General features: G+C 49.3%; 1 protein-coding gene and 1 pseudogene across 1 annotated transcript in view; one reads left to right on the top strand and one right to left on the bottom strand.

Moving 5' to 3' along the window:
• Window positions 1–4,376: 4,376 nt before the first annotated feature.
• Window positions 4,377–5,174, bottom strand: LOC107195350 (annotated as a pseudogene).
• A 4,495-nt stretch (window positions 5,175–9,669) lies between these two features.
• FGD2 (FYVE, RhoGEF and PH domain containing 2) overlaps window positions 9,670–17,370 on the top strand; it is a 20,564-nt gene continuing 12,863 nt past the window's right edge. Inside the window, exons 1-5 of the mRNA XM_006907310.2 lie at window positions 9,670–9,880; window positions 13,074–13,305; window positions 14,875–14,955; window positions 15,643–15,791; window positions 17,034–17,190. Coding sequence (XP_006907372.1) covers window positions 9,813–9,880; window positions 13,074–13,305; window positions 14,875–14,955; window positions 15,643–15,791; window positions 17,034–17,190 — 687 coding nt within the window. The 5' untranslated portion in view covers window positions 9,670–9,812. The remainder of the gene's footprint in view (window positions 9,881–13,073; window positions 13,306–14,874; window positions 14,956–15,642; window positions 15,792–17,033; window positions 17,191–17,370) is intronic.

The raw sequence follows: 17,370 nt of genomic DNA, 5'->3' as shown, positions 1-17,370 counted from the left end.
CTTGATTCCTTCAATGATATTTATTGAACACCTACTATGTTCCAGATGCTGTTGTAGATGCGGGGGCGATAGCAGTAAGCAAAATAGACAAAAACGCCTGCCTTCATGGAGCTAACATTCTAGTGGGGGAGACAGACAATCAGCATAGACAAGAAATCAGTATATCAGAAAGTGAGAAAAATAAAGCAAGGAGAAAGACTAGGAATGTGTGGTGGTGTTGATGCAGGACAGGACAAATTTCCCTGAGCGGAGGGGGAGACCAAACTGTACCAAGAGAAGAAGAGGGTCCTTGGTGGAGAGTGTAGAAAGAATTCAACACACATGCCAGAGTTAGAGTCAAAGGAAAGTTTATTAAAAAAGAGGTGACACTCCATGGACAAGTCTCCTCTCAGAGGCAGAGAGTGAGAGGAACAGTGAGAGAGACAGGGAGAGAGGGACAGAATAAAGGCACTGAGAGGGACCCAGAGTATTCAGGGAATTCAGTTTATCTGTGAGCCATAGCAATCTCTGAGCCATAGTTTAAAAGAACTATGTTAACCCATTTTCTTTGATATGGACATACAGCAAGGAAGGGGAAGAGTATGTAATGTGAAAAGGTAAGGATATTTAGAGTGAAAGGCCTGCTGGCAGTTCCCAGCCTTTAATTCATAGGTTCCCCATGTTGTAGCCATAGGGAATGACTCTTGGTTCCCGTTTCCCCTTCACAGGTGTGGGGAATGGTTTGTTAGCAATCCAAACTGAAATTTTCCTTTGTTCTGAAGGTGTCCTCCTGGCCTAGCTACAGTCTGATCCGCATATTGCACTCTCTGATTGTGGCTTGATTAACGATTTAATTCTCTTGCCTCCTCCCTACATCAGTGTTACAATTTGGAGGGTATATTGGGGTGAGGAAAGGCTTTGGTGAGAAGGTAACATTTAAGTAAAGATTTGAAGAAGGCGAAAGGGTGGGCTATGCAGATATCTGGCAGAACAGAGTTGTAGACAGAAATGGCAAGTGCAAAGGCCCTGAGGTGGGAATATGTCTGGCAAGTCAAAGGGCAGGAGGAGGCCAAGTGTCCAGAGCAGACTGAGAGGGGGAAAACTGGTGGAAATGAGGCCAGGGAGTTGGGCCATGTAGGCCATTGGCTATGGACTTGGCTATGACACCCAGTAAGACATAAACTAGATATACCTCTCACATAGACCAGAGGAAGCTGGCCTCTAAAAAATGTCAAGAAACTGAAGCTAAAGTAGACATTCGGCCAGCAAATCTTTCCGATTTGCCTTGTGAGGGCCTGGGACTGTGATGGGGCTTGGCGATTTGCCTTGTGAGGGCCTGGGACTGTGATGGGGAAGGATTGGTGCCTCACTCATACTGGAGCACGGAGCCCCGAGGTGGGTAGAAAACTGAAGAGTGTGTTCTAACTTCGAAGGGTGGGGAGAGGAGCGGGAGACAGGGCTGGGGCTTGACGGAACCTGGCTAGAGTGGACAATGAGGTTAGGGGACACCAAAAGCCAAACTCACTCTCCCAGGACCCCTTCTATATGCTCAGAACTCACGAAAGATTTGTGGAGGGCCTACTGTGTGGCAGGCACTGTGCTAACACCGGGGACGCAGACACAAATAAAGGTCCTGCCCTCTCAGGGTCTTGTAAGGACTGAGGCCTCAGGCAGGATTTATGAGTATCATTTGTCACCTTTCCTCCAAGTTCTGAGCACAGGCACTATGTGCTGAAAGAATAAGGAGAACCCTGATGGGACGGAAGGAAGGAATCCTGCAGCTTTTTATGGGAGAACTGGATTTTAGTGGCTTATGTGTGGTTGGTTATATAACAACTCTCCTGGAACGTATGTAAAAGAGGAGCTTAGAGAAGGTGTATTAATGGTGGAATCGCAGGCAGAGAACAGCTCTTGCTATTGTGCAGGAAGATGGGAAGAAGTGGCTCAGGCTGGGAGGTGGGCCATGGGAGAAAGGTTACCAGTGGGCAGGGCAATCGGCTGGCTGTGTAAGAACAACTGGTTCCCTTACTCTACTTGGAAGTCTGTTGATTCTCTCCAAGCGACTCATGTTTCTTTATGAGCTGCTGTGAAGGACTCAGCGGTCCTGGACAGCCCACAGCTCTTTGGAGATAAAAGGAACCTGACCCGGGGTGGGGCGTGAGGTCCTGTATGCCGGCCGTGTGCTGGCACTCTGGGTGCCTTCTCGGGCACAGCTTGGCACCATTCCTGGCCTGGGCAACCTCACCGCCTCCCTTCTGGCGCCTTCCTGACCAGATCCTGGCCTTAGCTCTGCCAGGCCCACTCTCCTCCCCTAGAAACACAATCTGTCCCTCTGCCTCCTGGGGGCATGGCTCCTGCCTCCTGCACTGTTGGCTGCTATAAATAGCCCTGCTGCTATTTCACATACACCCCTCCCTCTCATTCCTGTTTCCCAGGACACCTCCCTCAGCCCCGCCTGCTGTCTGCCTCTGGTGACCCTGAGTCCTTCCTGAACAGTGGGGTGGACGCCAGGGCAAGCCTTGCCCAATCTCTGAGAATGCCAACTTTGAAACTAGATAGTTCACACACTGCAGAAGAAGAAAGCTGTTTACGTTCTTCGCTGACGTCCTCTCGGCCACCCACGTCAGGACTGACTCATTTGCTGTCTTGTCTTTCTGCTGTCTTTACGCCCTTGAGCAGACTCCCCGCCTGAGCGGCCAGCCCTCAACTGGGGGAGTTTGAGTTTTGCCTCCCTGTGTTCTTCACAGAGCTGAATGGCTCTGAGTAATTATAGCCCTCAGACTAACAATACAATTTAGGAACATCCAGACCATAAAGGGGCAGAGACATACAGAAACCAAAATGTGAGAAGTGTCCTGGAAAAGGTGAAGGGAAAGAAGGCAGGTGACTGCCTGAAGCCTGGACCCACACCCGCTAAAGGGGCAGCCCCAAGTCCTCCCAGAAGACAGTCTCAGCAGTAGTGGGAGTGCAGCAGAGTGGGGAAATTCTGACTGTTTAAGGGAGGGGACAGTCCAGACTAGTCTGAGAGGGAGGCTAGCTTTTTTTAGCTTTCCCCCTCCAAGTCAGGGACCGGTGACAAAGGCCCACTCCTCTCATTGGTACTGGTGGCATGGTCTCTGCTCACCACGTGACTACCCAGACAGCTCCTGCCAGAGAGTAGGGGCTGAGGGGGAAGAGAAGGCTGTGAGACTGGCATGGGGAGGGGTGTCAAGGACCACACAAGCCACAGGAACAGGTTTCAGCTGGCTGCCTGCATCAGTCCCTGGAGCCACTTCATCCCTTGATCACAGGCCTGTCTGTTACAGGCCATTAAGCTCTCCGAAGGTGCTGCGCTTGGCTAAGGCTAGAGGCCAGCAGGTGAGGCGGAGCTGAGAATGAGGGGGAGCCTCTGGGAACACACCAGGCCAAGCTTGTTCCCTCCCAGGCCTTGGCTCACTGGGGATAAATGTTCCCCTGGGAGTTCTCATTCTCCCCTGAAAAAGCTACACCTTCATGAACCCCTGGAAATTCCCTGCACACACACACACACGCACGCGCACGCATGCACACACACACACACACACAACATATATCACATACACCACACATATCACATACATACACACACCACACATATACACATACCACATACTCACATACAAACCACACACACTCACAGCATCCAGGTACCCAATTCTGACAGTTCTACCCTGGCAGCCTCAAATGCCCCCTGCTGCCCCAAGGCTCTCAGCGAGGGGCCTTTTGGGTGCCCCTAGTCTGCTCACAAGCTCCCTTTGCATCCTAGGGCAGAGCTTTCTTGTCAGCCCCGTGACTGCCCAGCCCCACAGTCTGTGCTTGGACGTCTCTCTCTCCCTCCTCTCTCCTCTCTCTTTCCCCCTGTCTGGGCTGCAGAGAACTGAGCTCTTCCATTCTCCTTAGGGCTTGAAAGCAGAGGGGAGAAAGCACCAGGCTTACCCATGTAAGGACCCCAAGAGCCCTGCAATGGAGACGTTGTCCACCCTCAGAGGGGACGTGTTCATAGCCGTCAGATCAGGGGCTCCTCTGTTTAAAATTCTGTATACACTCCCCCACCTCATAAGCACATCATCCAACTTTGCAGACAAATCCTGCCAGGGCCCTCAGCCTATGCCCTGCCATTCATTCCCCAGCCCCTGGGCACCCTGATATGCTGGACTCTCTGCTCTTCTTCCGGTCTTGCCCTGGTCTCTCACGCCCACACCCCTTTGCACATGCTGTTCCTTCTGCTTTGAATGCATTTTCTTACCTTGTCCACCTGGAGAGTTAATTCATCCTTCATCCTTCAGGTTGCCTCTGCTAGAAAGCTCTTTTTTTTCATTTTTCTTTTCTTTTCTTTTTTTTTCAATATCATGAATAGGTTTTATTTATCTCCATGAAAAGTCTGAATTTTAAACAGATTCTTGGACTGGGGGCTCGTATCCATCAGCTCTTTCAACTTTAACACCTGTCTCATTCTCAGTAGCCTTTCCAGAACTGCTACCTTCATTATAATACTCCATGAGTTTTTCTAATTCAAAGTTGGGCTTCTTCAGCATTTTGACTTTTTTAAAAAAGATATCACGGAGCGGATAAATAGATTGGCAAATCATTTTCTATGTCTTTTCCAATGTTTCTGGAATCAATTTATTGACTACTTCTTTCAAGTCATTTGTGCCTTTTGGGTCATGATTTCTATCATCTTCTTCCGGATTTGGTGGACCTGTTGATGCTGAGCATAAGAGGTCTTCCGAATCTGTTTGCTGCGTTTTTTAGTAAAACCAATACAGAACAGATGAAGCAAGTAACCACCTTTGGTCTTGACGTCAACATGAGCTTCAGTCATGGTCTGCCAGTTTTTGACTGTGGAACTCATTTTGTCATGGGTAAGGTCCATGCCATGGAAATGAGTTAGGTAGTTTTGCTCTGAACATCCTCAGTAATTAGCTTGAGATTTCTAAATGCAGTCTTGTCATTCTGCAGACCAGCTAGGCTCACTTCAAAAACACGACTCTTGAGACTATCAGAGACTATTTGATTCTTTGAGTTCTTGTGACTAGTGTTTTCCCAATATTTCTTATATTGAGCATAGCTGCTGCTTTCACATCATACCAATATTTCTTAGAAAATGCGCCGACTACTTTCTTCTTGACTCTCTTTTTGCCACCTTTTGTAAGGCACTTGTTCTTGCCAACCTCCATGGTGCCGCCTAGAGAGCCAAAAGGCTAGGAAGCCTTAACAGCAGCACCCTCTGTTTTCTGCAGACTTCAATGCCCCTTCTTTGGGTGTTCACAACTCATTGGTTCAAAGAATTTCCCACTATATTTTAGTGGTTAACAGGCTCACTTTCCTTATTACATTGTGGGCTGAGGGGCAGGAGACTGTGTTTAATCCATAACCTCTATCAGAGTGCTGACACATAGTAGGTGCTCAATACTTGTCGATTGAATGTGTGACTTAATGAATGGGGCAGAAGAGGTCCAAGTAAACAGAGAGAAACACCAAGTCTCTGAGGAAGAAAAGGAATTTCTGGCAGTGGATATCAACCAAGGAAGCCTTCCTAGAGGAGGTGAACAGGCTGTTTGTTGATAGGGCAGAGACATTCCAGGCAAAAGAACTGATTGGTCAAGGCAGAGGGGAGCCATGGGAAGGTCTTCTGTCAGGAATAAAAATGTTTGTAGCCAACATTCACTGAGGACCTACTCTGTTCCTGGCCTTTTTCTAAGCCCTTACACATATTATTTTCCCATTTAATCTTCACAACACCACAGGAGGTTGGCACTGTGATTATCTCCATTTCACGGATGAGGAAAGTGAAGTTCAGTTACTAGCCGAAGGCATATATGTCCGATAATTTTAAAAATTTTCAATTACAGTTGACATACAACATTATATTAGTTTCAGGTATACAACATAGTGGTTAGGCATTTATATAACTTATGAAGTGATCCCTCCATAAGTCTGGAATCCATCTGACACAACGCCGTTATTACAATATTATTGACTATATTCCCTATGATGTACTTCACATTCCCATGACCATTTTTCCTATAGGTCAGATTTAATGAGAGAAGTAGAACTACCAAGAGTGAGACAGAATATAGGATTTGACCTTTTACAATGGGGAAGCTACTTAAAGATTTGCTACTTCTGAGTCTAAAATCATCAGGGGAGGCAGTCGGATAGGGAAGATGGATGTGAAGTGGGGAAAGCAACAATGAACTGAACCAGTGAGAAGAAGTGGGACTCTGGAGGATGAACAGGCAGCCACCTCCAAGCCACCAACTTCAGTGATACAGGTGACCTGCAGAAGAAGTAGGCACCCTCTGTCCTGAAACTAATCACACATCTGGTCCAGGAGTTAGATGAGCTGAAGGAGGAGGTGAGTGGAGAGCCCAGAGACCTGCATCAACAAGTGTGAAGTACAACAATGCTGGAGCCCTGTGCCCCCCTCAGGAGTGAACACGGCTGCTGCATCCCTTCTGGAACCATGGATAATTGCAAGAAAGGGGTGTCTAGAACTGTGGCTCAGCTTAGCTCAGCTGATTCAGCACAGAGCCAGCACTCAAAGTCACAACCCAGACCTGGGGGCGTGTGAGGAAGAAATGGCTGGGAAGGTTGATCAGAGCCAGACCAGGAGGGTCTCGACAGCTCACCAAGAATTTGAGAATCTTTCCATGGGATAACAGTGCTGGTTTTAGAGTCTGCGTGTTGAGTTGGAAGCGAAGATGAGACATGCCCCTAGAGATGCCCTGAAGTCTTGAGAATAGTCAGGCTGGGGTAGGAGGGCAGGAACCCTGGGATAGATTCTGAATTGGGTGGTTCAGGGAGGGTGTGTGTGTGTGTGTGTGTGTATGTGAAGAAGGAGACCTCAGGTGATGCCTGCAGGTGAGACGTTAGTCAGGTAGAAAGGCTCACAGAACTGTGAGGAGCCAAGGTCAAGGAGCATGGGGAGCATTGGGAGGCAGAACCCTGGAAGATTGTTTGGGGATGTGCGCATCTTGACCCTCCTTCCTGGGCAGATGCTGCTCTGATGGTGCCTGTGTCATGTTCAGAGTTGGGCTATTAGGTGGCCTACTGCAGATGCCTCTACCCACTCTTCCACCTCCGTGTGAGGGGCATGCATGTCCCGCTGTTCCAGCCCAGACTCTGCTCTGGAAGCCAGGAAGCACACATGCCTTCGCCCTGCCTGTAGGGAGCCAACATACAGTCTGGAGGCCGAGGGGAAACCAGGCACTGCAGTTGAAAGAAGAGGAGCACCAATGAAGGTGGCCTCTCCAGACCTGGGAGGACATCCAGGAAGAAATGGCATTTAAGTAGGAATCTGATCAAGCCCCTAGCTCTAATTATCCTGAACAGGAAATCCAAGAGCCAGCACTACCATCATCCCGACTGTGGGACCCGTAGGGCCAGCAACCCAGTGTCCTCTTAGCTGTTCTGTGTAGCATAACCAAAAGAGCGAGGTGAACCTGTGGATGAAAAGAGACTTAATAGATGGGTCAGCACGTTGTGACATGTAGACCTTATTTGGATCCTGATTTTTTGAAGATAATGATAAATTACTCTGCTCAGGTTGCCATAACAAAATACCACAGACTGGAAAGCTTAAAAACAGGAGAATTTATTTCTCATAGTTCTGAAGTCCCAAGTCAAGGTCTGGCAGGGTTCTGTTTATGGGGAGGACTCTCTCCTGGCTTGTACGTGTCTACTTATCTTCACATGGCTTTTATTCTGAGCCATGTGAGATTGGGGACTTAGGGAGGCTGTGGAGAGAAAGATCACTTCTTCTTCTTATAAGGCCACCAGTCCTATCAGATTATGACCCTACTCTTATGACCTCATTTAACCTTCATTACTTCTAAAACTCTCTATTTCCAAATATAGATACATTAGGGGTTAGGGCTTCAATAAACGCATTTGAGGGAGACATAATTCAGTCTATAGCAGATGACATTTATGATGAATTGGCACTTTGAATGCTGACTGGGTATTTAAGCATATGGAAGAACCATTGCTAAATGGGGTATGGTAATGATAATAGATAATATTGTGTCATACATTTACATATACATGTACAGTTGAACAATGTGGGGGTGAGGGGTGCTGACCTCCCACGAAGTTGAAAATTTACATATAACTTAAATCAGCCTTCTGCATACATGGATCCCAATGGCTGATCAAAAATACACTTGAAACTTGAACGAAGCAGGTTTGACCTAGGCGGGTCAATTAGAAAAAAAAATCCATGTACAAGTGGACCAACACAGCTCACACCCACGTTGTTCAAGTGTCAACTGTATATAATATATATAAAACATATGTATATATGTACATATAGAATAATATTACCATTATATGTATGTGTGTGATTGTGTGTGTGTGTAGATACACACAGAAATATTAATGGGCGAAAAATCATCTGATGTCTGGGATTTGTTTCAAATTATAGGGGAAGGGGGAATGAATGTGGCTACAGATGGAGCAGGACTGGCCATGAGTCACTGGTTGTTGGGTCTGGGTTATGGGTTCACGGGGTGCATTATATTGTTCTGTCTACTTTTGTATATGTTCTAAATACTCCGTAATAAAAAGTAAAGACGAAAAGTGAGGAAGATTCGTGAAATTTAGGGTTTGGGGGAGGAGTCAGGTATTTGCTAGAAGTTGCTCAGGGGAAGCTCTGAGAGAGTGAGGCTGTTGGGCGTGTGAGGCCCCAGGGGTTCATAGGCACTGGAGTGTGAAGCTGTGCTAGGTACTTGAGTACCAAGTCTCTACACTGCAGAACAAAGACCAATCTCAATGGAGGCCCCTGGCTCAGGACAAGGGAGACCAGCACCCAGCGGGAGATCCCTGAGGGCCTGTGAGGCTTAATTAAGGGAACAGAGGAAGTGGCCATTTGTTCTGGAAGGCCTGGTGGTAGAAGAGGCATCAGGTGGAGACAACCCACTGTGCTAGGAGCAGGGAAGCCTGAGGGTGGAGCAGTGAGAACATGGTCATCCAAGTTCACAACCAAATCTTTGCTAGAATTGTAAGATATTCACCTTTGCTTTAGAAACATTTCTTTTGCGTTCTTACCGGGTGACTTTGAGTAAGTTACTTAACCTCTTTGATCCTCAGTTTTTTCTTCTGTAAAATGGGGATAGTAATAGGACTCACTTCATAGGTGGTTATGGGATTAAATGAGAAAACACTTGTAAGCACTAAAAAAGAGTGTGTATTAGCTATTATTATTATCAGAGTTTCAGGGAGGAAGCTGTCCTCCCCTGGGGCAACAAGGTGGAGACAGCAGCCATTAAAATAAGAGAACCCCAGTGGGGAGGTGAGAACATAAACTCCTCTTTGCCAGCCCTTAACAGGCTTGTGATTTATTTTTAATAAGAAAAAAACTGTTTCCTTACAGCAGTGAACAGGGTCATTTGCGGAAAAGAAGTTGAGAAAGGACCAAGTAAAACCATAGGATCTTGTGAGAAAGTGTAGTTGGCCAGAGACGGTCAGGCCGAGAGACCAGCCAGGGGTCCAGCTCCAGAAACCACCTCTGGTGCTGTGGCTTCTAGAAGTGAGGGTCTATAGGAGTGAAAGGTCAGCCCCTGTGAGGGAGGGGTGGGGCCTGAGTGGGCTCCTCCCTCTGTGGGGAGCAGTGGCCTTTCCTCTGCAGGGCTGTGGCTCCGGGACCACTTCCTCCTTTTCTCGGAAGCCAGGAGAAGATCTGCTGGGCCCTCAGGAAGGATGGGAGCAGATTCCCAATGCCTTACTTAGCCTACCTATGACCCCAGGCAGGGGTGGCTTGAGTGTGCTGGCTGGAGGCCTCTCTCCCTACTTCAGGGACCCTGGAGGCCTGCAGGATGGAGGGGAAGAGTAAAGAGAAACTGGCATCTGTATCCAATCTGGTGACCGTGTTTGAGAACAGCAGGTATGGGGTAGTGGGGGTGGGAAGGGTCACCTTGGCCTCCCTCCAGCCTCCCTCTAGCTCCTCCTCCCTCCCCTGGGCCCTTGGGCAGCACAGACCCTCCCAGTCTCCAGGCTGAGGAATAGGACCAGGGCCAGTAAATCAGGGAATTTACCGGGTGGAGTTTTGGGAACAACACCTGTGGGGGTGAGAGACACAGCATTGGGCAGAGGGAGGAGTTGAACTGCTATGTACTTGCAACAGAGGCCCCAGCCTGTCCCAGGAGCTCTGGACTCCTCTCAGTGAGCAGATCTCTCTCTGGGCCCTGTCCTGGACTCCTGCCTGGGCAGCGCCTGTGTCCCTCAGTCATGGGTTCCTCAGAGCACAGGAGAATGTTGTTGGGGCACCAGGAGCTGAGCAGAGGTGAGGGCGTGCTTGTTGATATGCTGGAGAGACTCCAGACCTGTGTGTAATTATGAGTGAGACGGAGTGGACCGAGCACAGGGTTTGAGCTGCAGAACTCCACCTGTTGCCCCTCCAGAGAAATGATAGCTAATACTCATCAAGCACTTACTCCTGATATATAGGATAAACATGTAATTTATCATTCAAACCAGGACACTACTGACATTGAAAGTGAATGCCATTAAATTTTTTTTGGTGGGAGGAGCGGACAATAGGAAAAGCTGAGACTAAACCAGGTAAACCTGGATGTATGGTCAGCCTACCTATGGGGCACTGTTCTAAGTGCGTTTTGTTAATTATTTCATTTAATCATCTAACAGCCTAACCGGGGTAGGTTCTATTTTTATTCCCATTTTATAGATGAGAAAATAAAGATACAGAGAGGTAGAAAGGCTTTAAGTGCTTTAAGTTCATGGGCAAGGGGCCATGCAGGGGCTTCTGTCTGAAGGGAAAAGACTGGGTCAGATGTGTGGAGGTCATTAGTGGCACGGATGGTGTGTGTGTGCATGCACGCATGTGTGTACATGTGTTTGCGTGTGGCTTTAATCCACTCTGGAGGCATGTTAAGGACTGTGTTAGGGACCTTCTTAGGTAGGGTTTCCTGGAAATAGACTGAGATAGAGATTTACTTCAGGAGATTTACTAGGTGGAGTTTTGGGAACAACACCTGCGGGGGTGAGGGACACAGCTTTGGGCAGAGGGAGGAGTTGAACTGCCATATACCTGCAACAGAGTTCCCAGTCTGTCCCAGGGAGTTCTAGAGCTGGGATGCTCCTCAGGTCATTCCAAAGGGTTGGGTCCTTATACCCCCACATGGACTAGTCGTCGGATGTGGACTTGACCTTGGGTGGGGCAGCTCTCTTCCAAGGAGGACGATTTCCAGAGAGGAACTCAGGTAATAACCCATCAGCTGCCATACTAACAGCAGCTGCAGGGAAAAGCGCCTCAGTCCCGAAGGGGTGTAGTTGGTACAGAGCAGCATCACACAGGAACTGTAGCAGACCCAGGTGCCTAAAAAATGATCTCCTTCCAGAAGATTTCTGTCTTTGGATGCTAAGCTCATAGAATTACCATGATGCCAGCTTGTGGACAGTAAATATCCTAGGAGGGTCCCAGACGCTGTGCTGAGGGCGCTCAGAGCAGACAAAACCTTCAGTGGGCTTCCCAGCAGGAGTGGCATAGATGTGCACCTGGAAGGATGGTTCAACTTTCTGAGCCAGGTGACCTTACTCTGCCTCTCCCGGGGTCCTTTGCCAAGCATATCTGTTTAGCACAGAGGACAGCTCTAGGAACCACCGTCCTGGCCCACCATCCCCATGGGTGTGAGGAGAAGGCAGCACCCAACCCAGCATGCCAGGCGTGCCCGGTGGAGACCCTCAAGTATAGGTACTCTGCCCAGACAACAACCCTAGCAGGAGGAGGCAGCCCTCAGACCAGAATGTGGTAGAGGTAGCCCTGTCAAGAGGGTAAAAGTTACCCCTTATTGTGTAAGGGGCCCCATGCTAGCTGCCTTGGCCTGGGCTTTCTTGTGAGATCTTCAGCACTTTAGCTGATCTGAAACTAAGAGGGGTGAAGAGGAAAGAGAAGCTGGCCTGGGGCACTTGGAGAGAAATGCAGAAGCTGAAACCACATGTAAAACAGAAAACCTGAGTCTCAGCTACTTCCATGAGCTGAAGATCTATAGGCTGAGAAACTGGGCATTGGAGCACCAGGGAAGAGTGAAAGAACCCACGAGGGGCCATTGGACACTGGGTCTCAATCCTCTCTCTGCCGCAAAGTCAAGCTGTGACTTGGGGCAGGTTGTATCGACTCTCTGGACCTGTTTCTCCTTGGCTCAAATGTGCAGGGGCAGTTTAAAGTGAAAGCTCAGGAGCCAGCCTGCCTGACCTGAATCCCACCTCTGCCACCCCCTAGCTGAAATGTGCTTATCTTCTCTGCATCTCACTTTCCTTAGCTCAAAATGGGAGTAATGAAAAACTTTCACACAGAACGTCGGAGATTCTGTACCTGGCTGGTTTTCCATTTCCCAGCCTATCTTTCTCATAAGGGTGCCTACCTGTGCTGTCGTCACAAGCCATTCCACACCAAAGGGAATGGAATGTAGCCCAAATCGTTGGATATATTCGGTGAGGGTGGACTCTGTTTTCTAAAGTTAGCTGGCCTGCAGACCCAGTAAGTATAGTGACAGAGCTGCCCTATGAAGGCCCGTCTCTGGTAGCACAGGAAAGCTGCTCCCAGGCTGGTTTTTGCCCCCTGCTGGAGGTGCGTAGGGCATATAGCTCCTACTGAAAAGCCCTACCTTTAGCAGCTCTACCCTCCCTTCACAGTGTTCTGTGACTCCCACCTTCCCTTGACCTGTCAGCTACTAAGGTTTTAAGGCCTTTCTTGCTGCAGAGACTAAAAACAGGGGCGAGGTCCACAGATGAGGGTGACTGGTGGGGAGGGGGGCGGCTTTTAAAAACCTCTGTGTGCAGAAGGAAGGGTTCCTCACTGCATTTTGAACAGGGAAGTATGTAGTTCCCCAGAGAACAAAACACAGTTCAGGATGACTCATTTTGAAGACTGGTGTTCCCCCCAAGAAAGTGTTAGGAGGGAAGTGGATATTTTACTTAGCAAATTCTTCCTGAGGGCCAGGTATTCAGGGGCCACTGCACACGAGTGATTTGCATTAATCACTCCAAAATCCCCACCAACGAAGCACTATTGTTCCTACTCTTCAGACAGGAAACCCTCAAGTCCGCTCTCTTCTCAGGACACCAGGAGCAGCACCTGGAGCCCACATGCTGGAGGCCAAGCATCATCACCCTGGGTGCAGGCCTTCCCCACCCACAGGGCCATGGCAGAGGCCCGATGTGGAGGAGGCCCTGGGGTCTGAGCCCAGGACTGTCAGCAGGAGGTACCTGAGCTCCCTGAAGAACAAACTGTCCAGCGGGGCCTGGAGGAAATCTTACCAGCCTGGGACCCAGCCCGGGACGGGGATGCAGGTGCCTAAGGGCTGGGGTAGAAGTGGGGAACTAGGAGTCCCCTCCACCGCCCTCCTCCTCCCCATACGTTCTCTCTCAGCCAGAGTCAGCACTTCCCCAGCTGGAAGCTAAATTCTCTTCCACTAAAGGCTTTTAAGTGTCTAATATGCACCACACTGCTGGTACTATTTCACACACCCCTCAGTGTAGAGTCTTCTGGGCAAGGAAATCAAAACTCAGACAGCTTAAGGAACTGGTCCAAGGCCACACAGCTAGGAACGGTCTCCATCTTGTGAACCAGATCCCCTACCCTGGTGTGGCCTCAGTTTACCCACTGAAGGAGGTAACAAGCCCAACTAGAAATAGAGATCAGTGCTAATTCTTGCCCTTATATTGATCCCAGGCAAGTCACCTCCCTTCTCTGGGTTTCAGTTTCCTTGTCTGTGGAGTTCAAGAGCTAGGCTGCACGATACTGTGTACCTGGAGCCAGACTGCCAAGGTTCACATCCCGGCTCTTTTGCTTACAAACTGTGTGACCTTGGGCAAGTCACTTTAACCTCTTTGTACCTCAGTTTCCTCACTTGCAAAATGGGGATGGTGATCATAGTAGTATGTTCCGGTTATTAATTGCTTCATAACAAACCACCCAAAAATGTAGTGTCTGAATATAATTTATTATTTCTCATAATTTTGTGTGTTGACTGGAATGCTATTGGATAGTTTTTATATTGGTCTCGCTTGGGTTTGTCCTAGTCAGCACAGGCTGCTATAACAAAATACCGTAGACTGGGTGACTTACACAACAGAAATTTATTTTCTCACAGTTCTGGAGACTGGAAGTCCAAGATCCAGGTGCTTACAGGGTTGATTTCTGGTGAAGCCTTTCTTCTTGGCTTGTAGACAGTTGCCTTCTTACTGTCTCCTCACAGGACTTTTTCTCTTTGTGCCAGTCTTCTGGTATCTCTTCTTCTTCCTAGTGTATTAGGGCCCCACCCTTATGACTGCAATTAACCTTAATTACTTCCTTAAAGGCCCTATCTCTAAATACAGTCCCATTTGAGGTTAGGGCTTCAGCATATGAATTGGCGGGGAGGGGCACAGTTTAGTCCATAACAGGGTCTCTCTGTGGCTGCAGTTACATAGCGGCTGGGACTGGAATGTCCAAGAAGCTCAACTCTCAAGCCGGGTGCCTGGCTGGGTGGAGACAGCTGGGCTCAGCTGGGATGCTGGCATGGCTGGGCCCCTCGCTCTCTCTCTGTGTAGTCTCAGGGCTTCTCCTCTCCATGTGGTTTCTTCATGAGGTCTCTTCACCAGGGCAACCAAACCTCCAGATATGGTGGTTTGAGGCTCCCAAGAGAGCACAGGGAGACGCTTCCAGGCCTCTTAGGGCTTAGGCTCAGAATTGGTACAGCCTCACTTCTGTCCAATTCTCTCAGTTAAAATGACCCCAGAGCCAGCCCAGATGCACCATGGGAAGGCATGAATGCCGGGAGGTGTGTTTCACTGAGGCATCTTTGGAGACTATACCCAAGGTCCCCATCCGAGACCAAAGCTGTCCCTCTTCTTCTCCTCCCCCCAAACACCCTACAGGAGCCTGAGGAGAAGAGAATCGTCCAGGAGCTGCTGGAGACAGAGCAGGCCTACGTGGCACGCCTCCACCTGCTAGACCAGGCCAGTGGCCAGGATGCCCCTACTGGACCCCCAGTACCCGGGTCTCCTCTCCCTACTCCTGCTCTTCCTCTCGACCCACCTCATCAGGGCTAAGAGTTAGGACCCCTCAAATTGATTTTAGGAAGTCTGAGTCCTTTAACCCCATTGGCCGGAGTTGGGGCAGAAATCAGGATTTAACCCATTAGTGCCACTCCCCATTTCACCCTGGTGCCTTGTGCCTCACGTATAGCAGAATACACACCAGCCAGTCTTTCCAGGCCCCACAGAGCATCCCCATCTGTCATCCCAAGGTCAACATCTTCACCGTTATTACCCTTTCACACTTTCTTAAGGAGCCCCAAGGCTAGAGGGTTAAATCATTTAACATCAGCAGAGGGCTTTTTAGCCTGGCGAAGGCCAAGACCTTGACAGACCCTGAATTGCCCCATTTCTGACGTCCATCAGCTGCCAACCTTTGGCCAAGTCCCTGAGTCTATAGGCCTTGGTTTATCCATCTGTAAAGTGGCCAGAATATCCCTGCCTATCTCTTCTGGGGTTCTTGTGAGAATAATGGGATATCCAGGAGGCGAAAGCCTTCGGTAGCCTGGGAGGGTCCCCGAAGTCCCTGGGGCTGTGTTTGTCTTCCCCTGGGCTGGTGTGGGTGGCTCCCTCTCTGCTGCAGGCCCAGTAATCCAATGGTGGCTGCAGGTGTTCTTCCAGGAGCTGCTGAAGGAGGCCCGAAGCAGCAAGGCCTTCCCTGAGGATGTGGTCAGGCTCATCTTCTCCAACATCTCCTCCATCTACCAGTTCCATGCGCAATTCTTCCTCCCAGAGCTGCAGCAGAGGCTGGATGACTGGTGAGGTCCACCAGGAGCCCCTGAGGCCCCTGACCACAGCTCCCAGTGTACTGGGTTTGGCCTGTTAGGCCCCTGCCCTTGCTGTGTGGCCACAGCAGTCTTCTGCTCTAGGCTCATTGTCTTCATGGCAAGGGGCTTGGAGGAATGAGCTGTGGGAGGCTGTTTGTGTGTGTGTGCGTGCATGCGTGCGCGTGAGCCTGTATGTGTGGATCAGGTTCTCACTAGGCTGAGTGACAGGAGCCAGTGGAAATAGCCAGTGTTAACTGAGAGCTCCCTACATGACCGGACTTGGGCTTTATACCTCACTTATTAACTCGCTTAATCTTCAAATCAGCCCACTGTAAGATGATGGCATCGGGTTATGCAAGAAACCCTCTTTGCTTTCAGAGATGACCACTAAAGCATTTAGTGGTGAAATTACTTGCTTTATATATTTACCAAAGAAATGCCATGATGTCTGGGATATCTTTTAAAATTCTTTGGCAAAGAAGAATGTTAGGAATTGTTAAATCCAGTGATGGATACATAGGGTTCATTATTATATTCTTTTTATTTTACCTTTGCTTAAACGTTTTCATAATAAATGTTTTTGTTTGTTTGTTTTTAAAAAAAGACAATGCTTTGAGGTCACCTACCATCATTTTCATTTGTCAGATGGGAAAACTAAGGTACAGAGAGGCTAGGTGATTTGCACATGAACACACAGCTAGAGTAAGTGGTACAGTTGGGAATCCAGCTCAAGCAGGGCAGCTCCAGATGGTGACTCCTGACCGCTCTGCTGTAACAGTTCCTGGGTTGGAGACCTTCAGGCCCTACCACAGGATGGTCCTGGGTCAGTTCGTACCCCTTTGAGCCTTGATTTCCTCATCTCTAAGGTGGGCCAAGAACTGTTGCCCTTGTAGGGTTATGAAAATTAAATGAGATGAGACATGCCGCATGTCTCAGGCACTGCTTGGCATGTGGCACTTGTTATTGTTATAAGTGTCAAGTTGTTGTTGACCTCCTGTTCTGGGCCCAGCACTGTACTGGGCCTTTGGGTGAGCCCAGTCCCTGGGAGAGAACAGCATCTGCCCTCAGAGGTCTCACAGGCAAAGGGGATAAACCACACACACGTGTGGGAGGATGACACATCCCTCATTGCCTGCACCCAGAAGTGCAGCAGAAAGGCTGTTTGGGGAGGTGTAGGGAGCCTGGCATCAAGGTCCTCAGGCTGAGGACAACACCTGGATGCCCCTCCTGTAGGCCAGCCACCCCCCGCATCGGTGATGTGATCCAGAAACTGGCTCCCTTCCTGAAGATGTACAGTGAGTATGTCAAGAACTTTGAGCGAGCTGCTGAGCTGTTGGCCACCTGGACTGACAAGTCTCCCCTCTTCCAGGAGGTTCTCACCCGCATTCAGGTGAGGTTGGGGTGGGGGCAGGGCAGAGCCTGCATTGCCACCCTCATGGGCAGTAGCTCAGTTTCCCCAGTGATGTGGGGCATCTCCCAGGCTCAGTGCTTCCATAGGTCCTGGTACCTACCTGCCCTGCCCATTCCCCTGACCCTCAGGGGCAGCCAGAGCCACCCCTCCCCACTCTCC

Source organism: Pteropus alecto, unplaced genomic scaffold, assembly GCF_000325575.1.
Source record: "Pteropus alecto unplaced genomic scaffold, ASM32557v1 scaffold202, whole genome shotgun sequence".
Classification (NCBI taxonomy): Eukaryota; Metazoa; Chordata; class Mammalia; order Chiroptera; family Pteropodidae; genus Pteropus; species Pteropus alecto.
The sequence above is the reverse complement of the archived record's forward strand: the minus strand, read 5'-3'. Positions and strand labels throughout refer to the sequence as shown.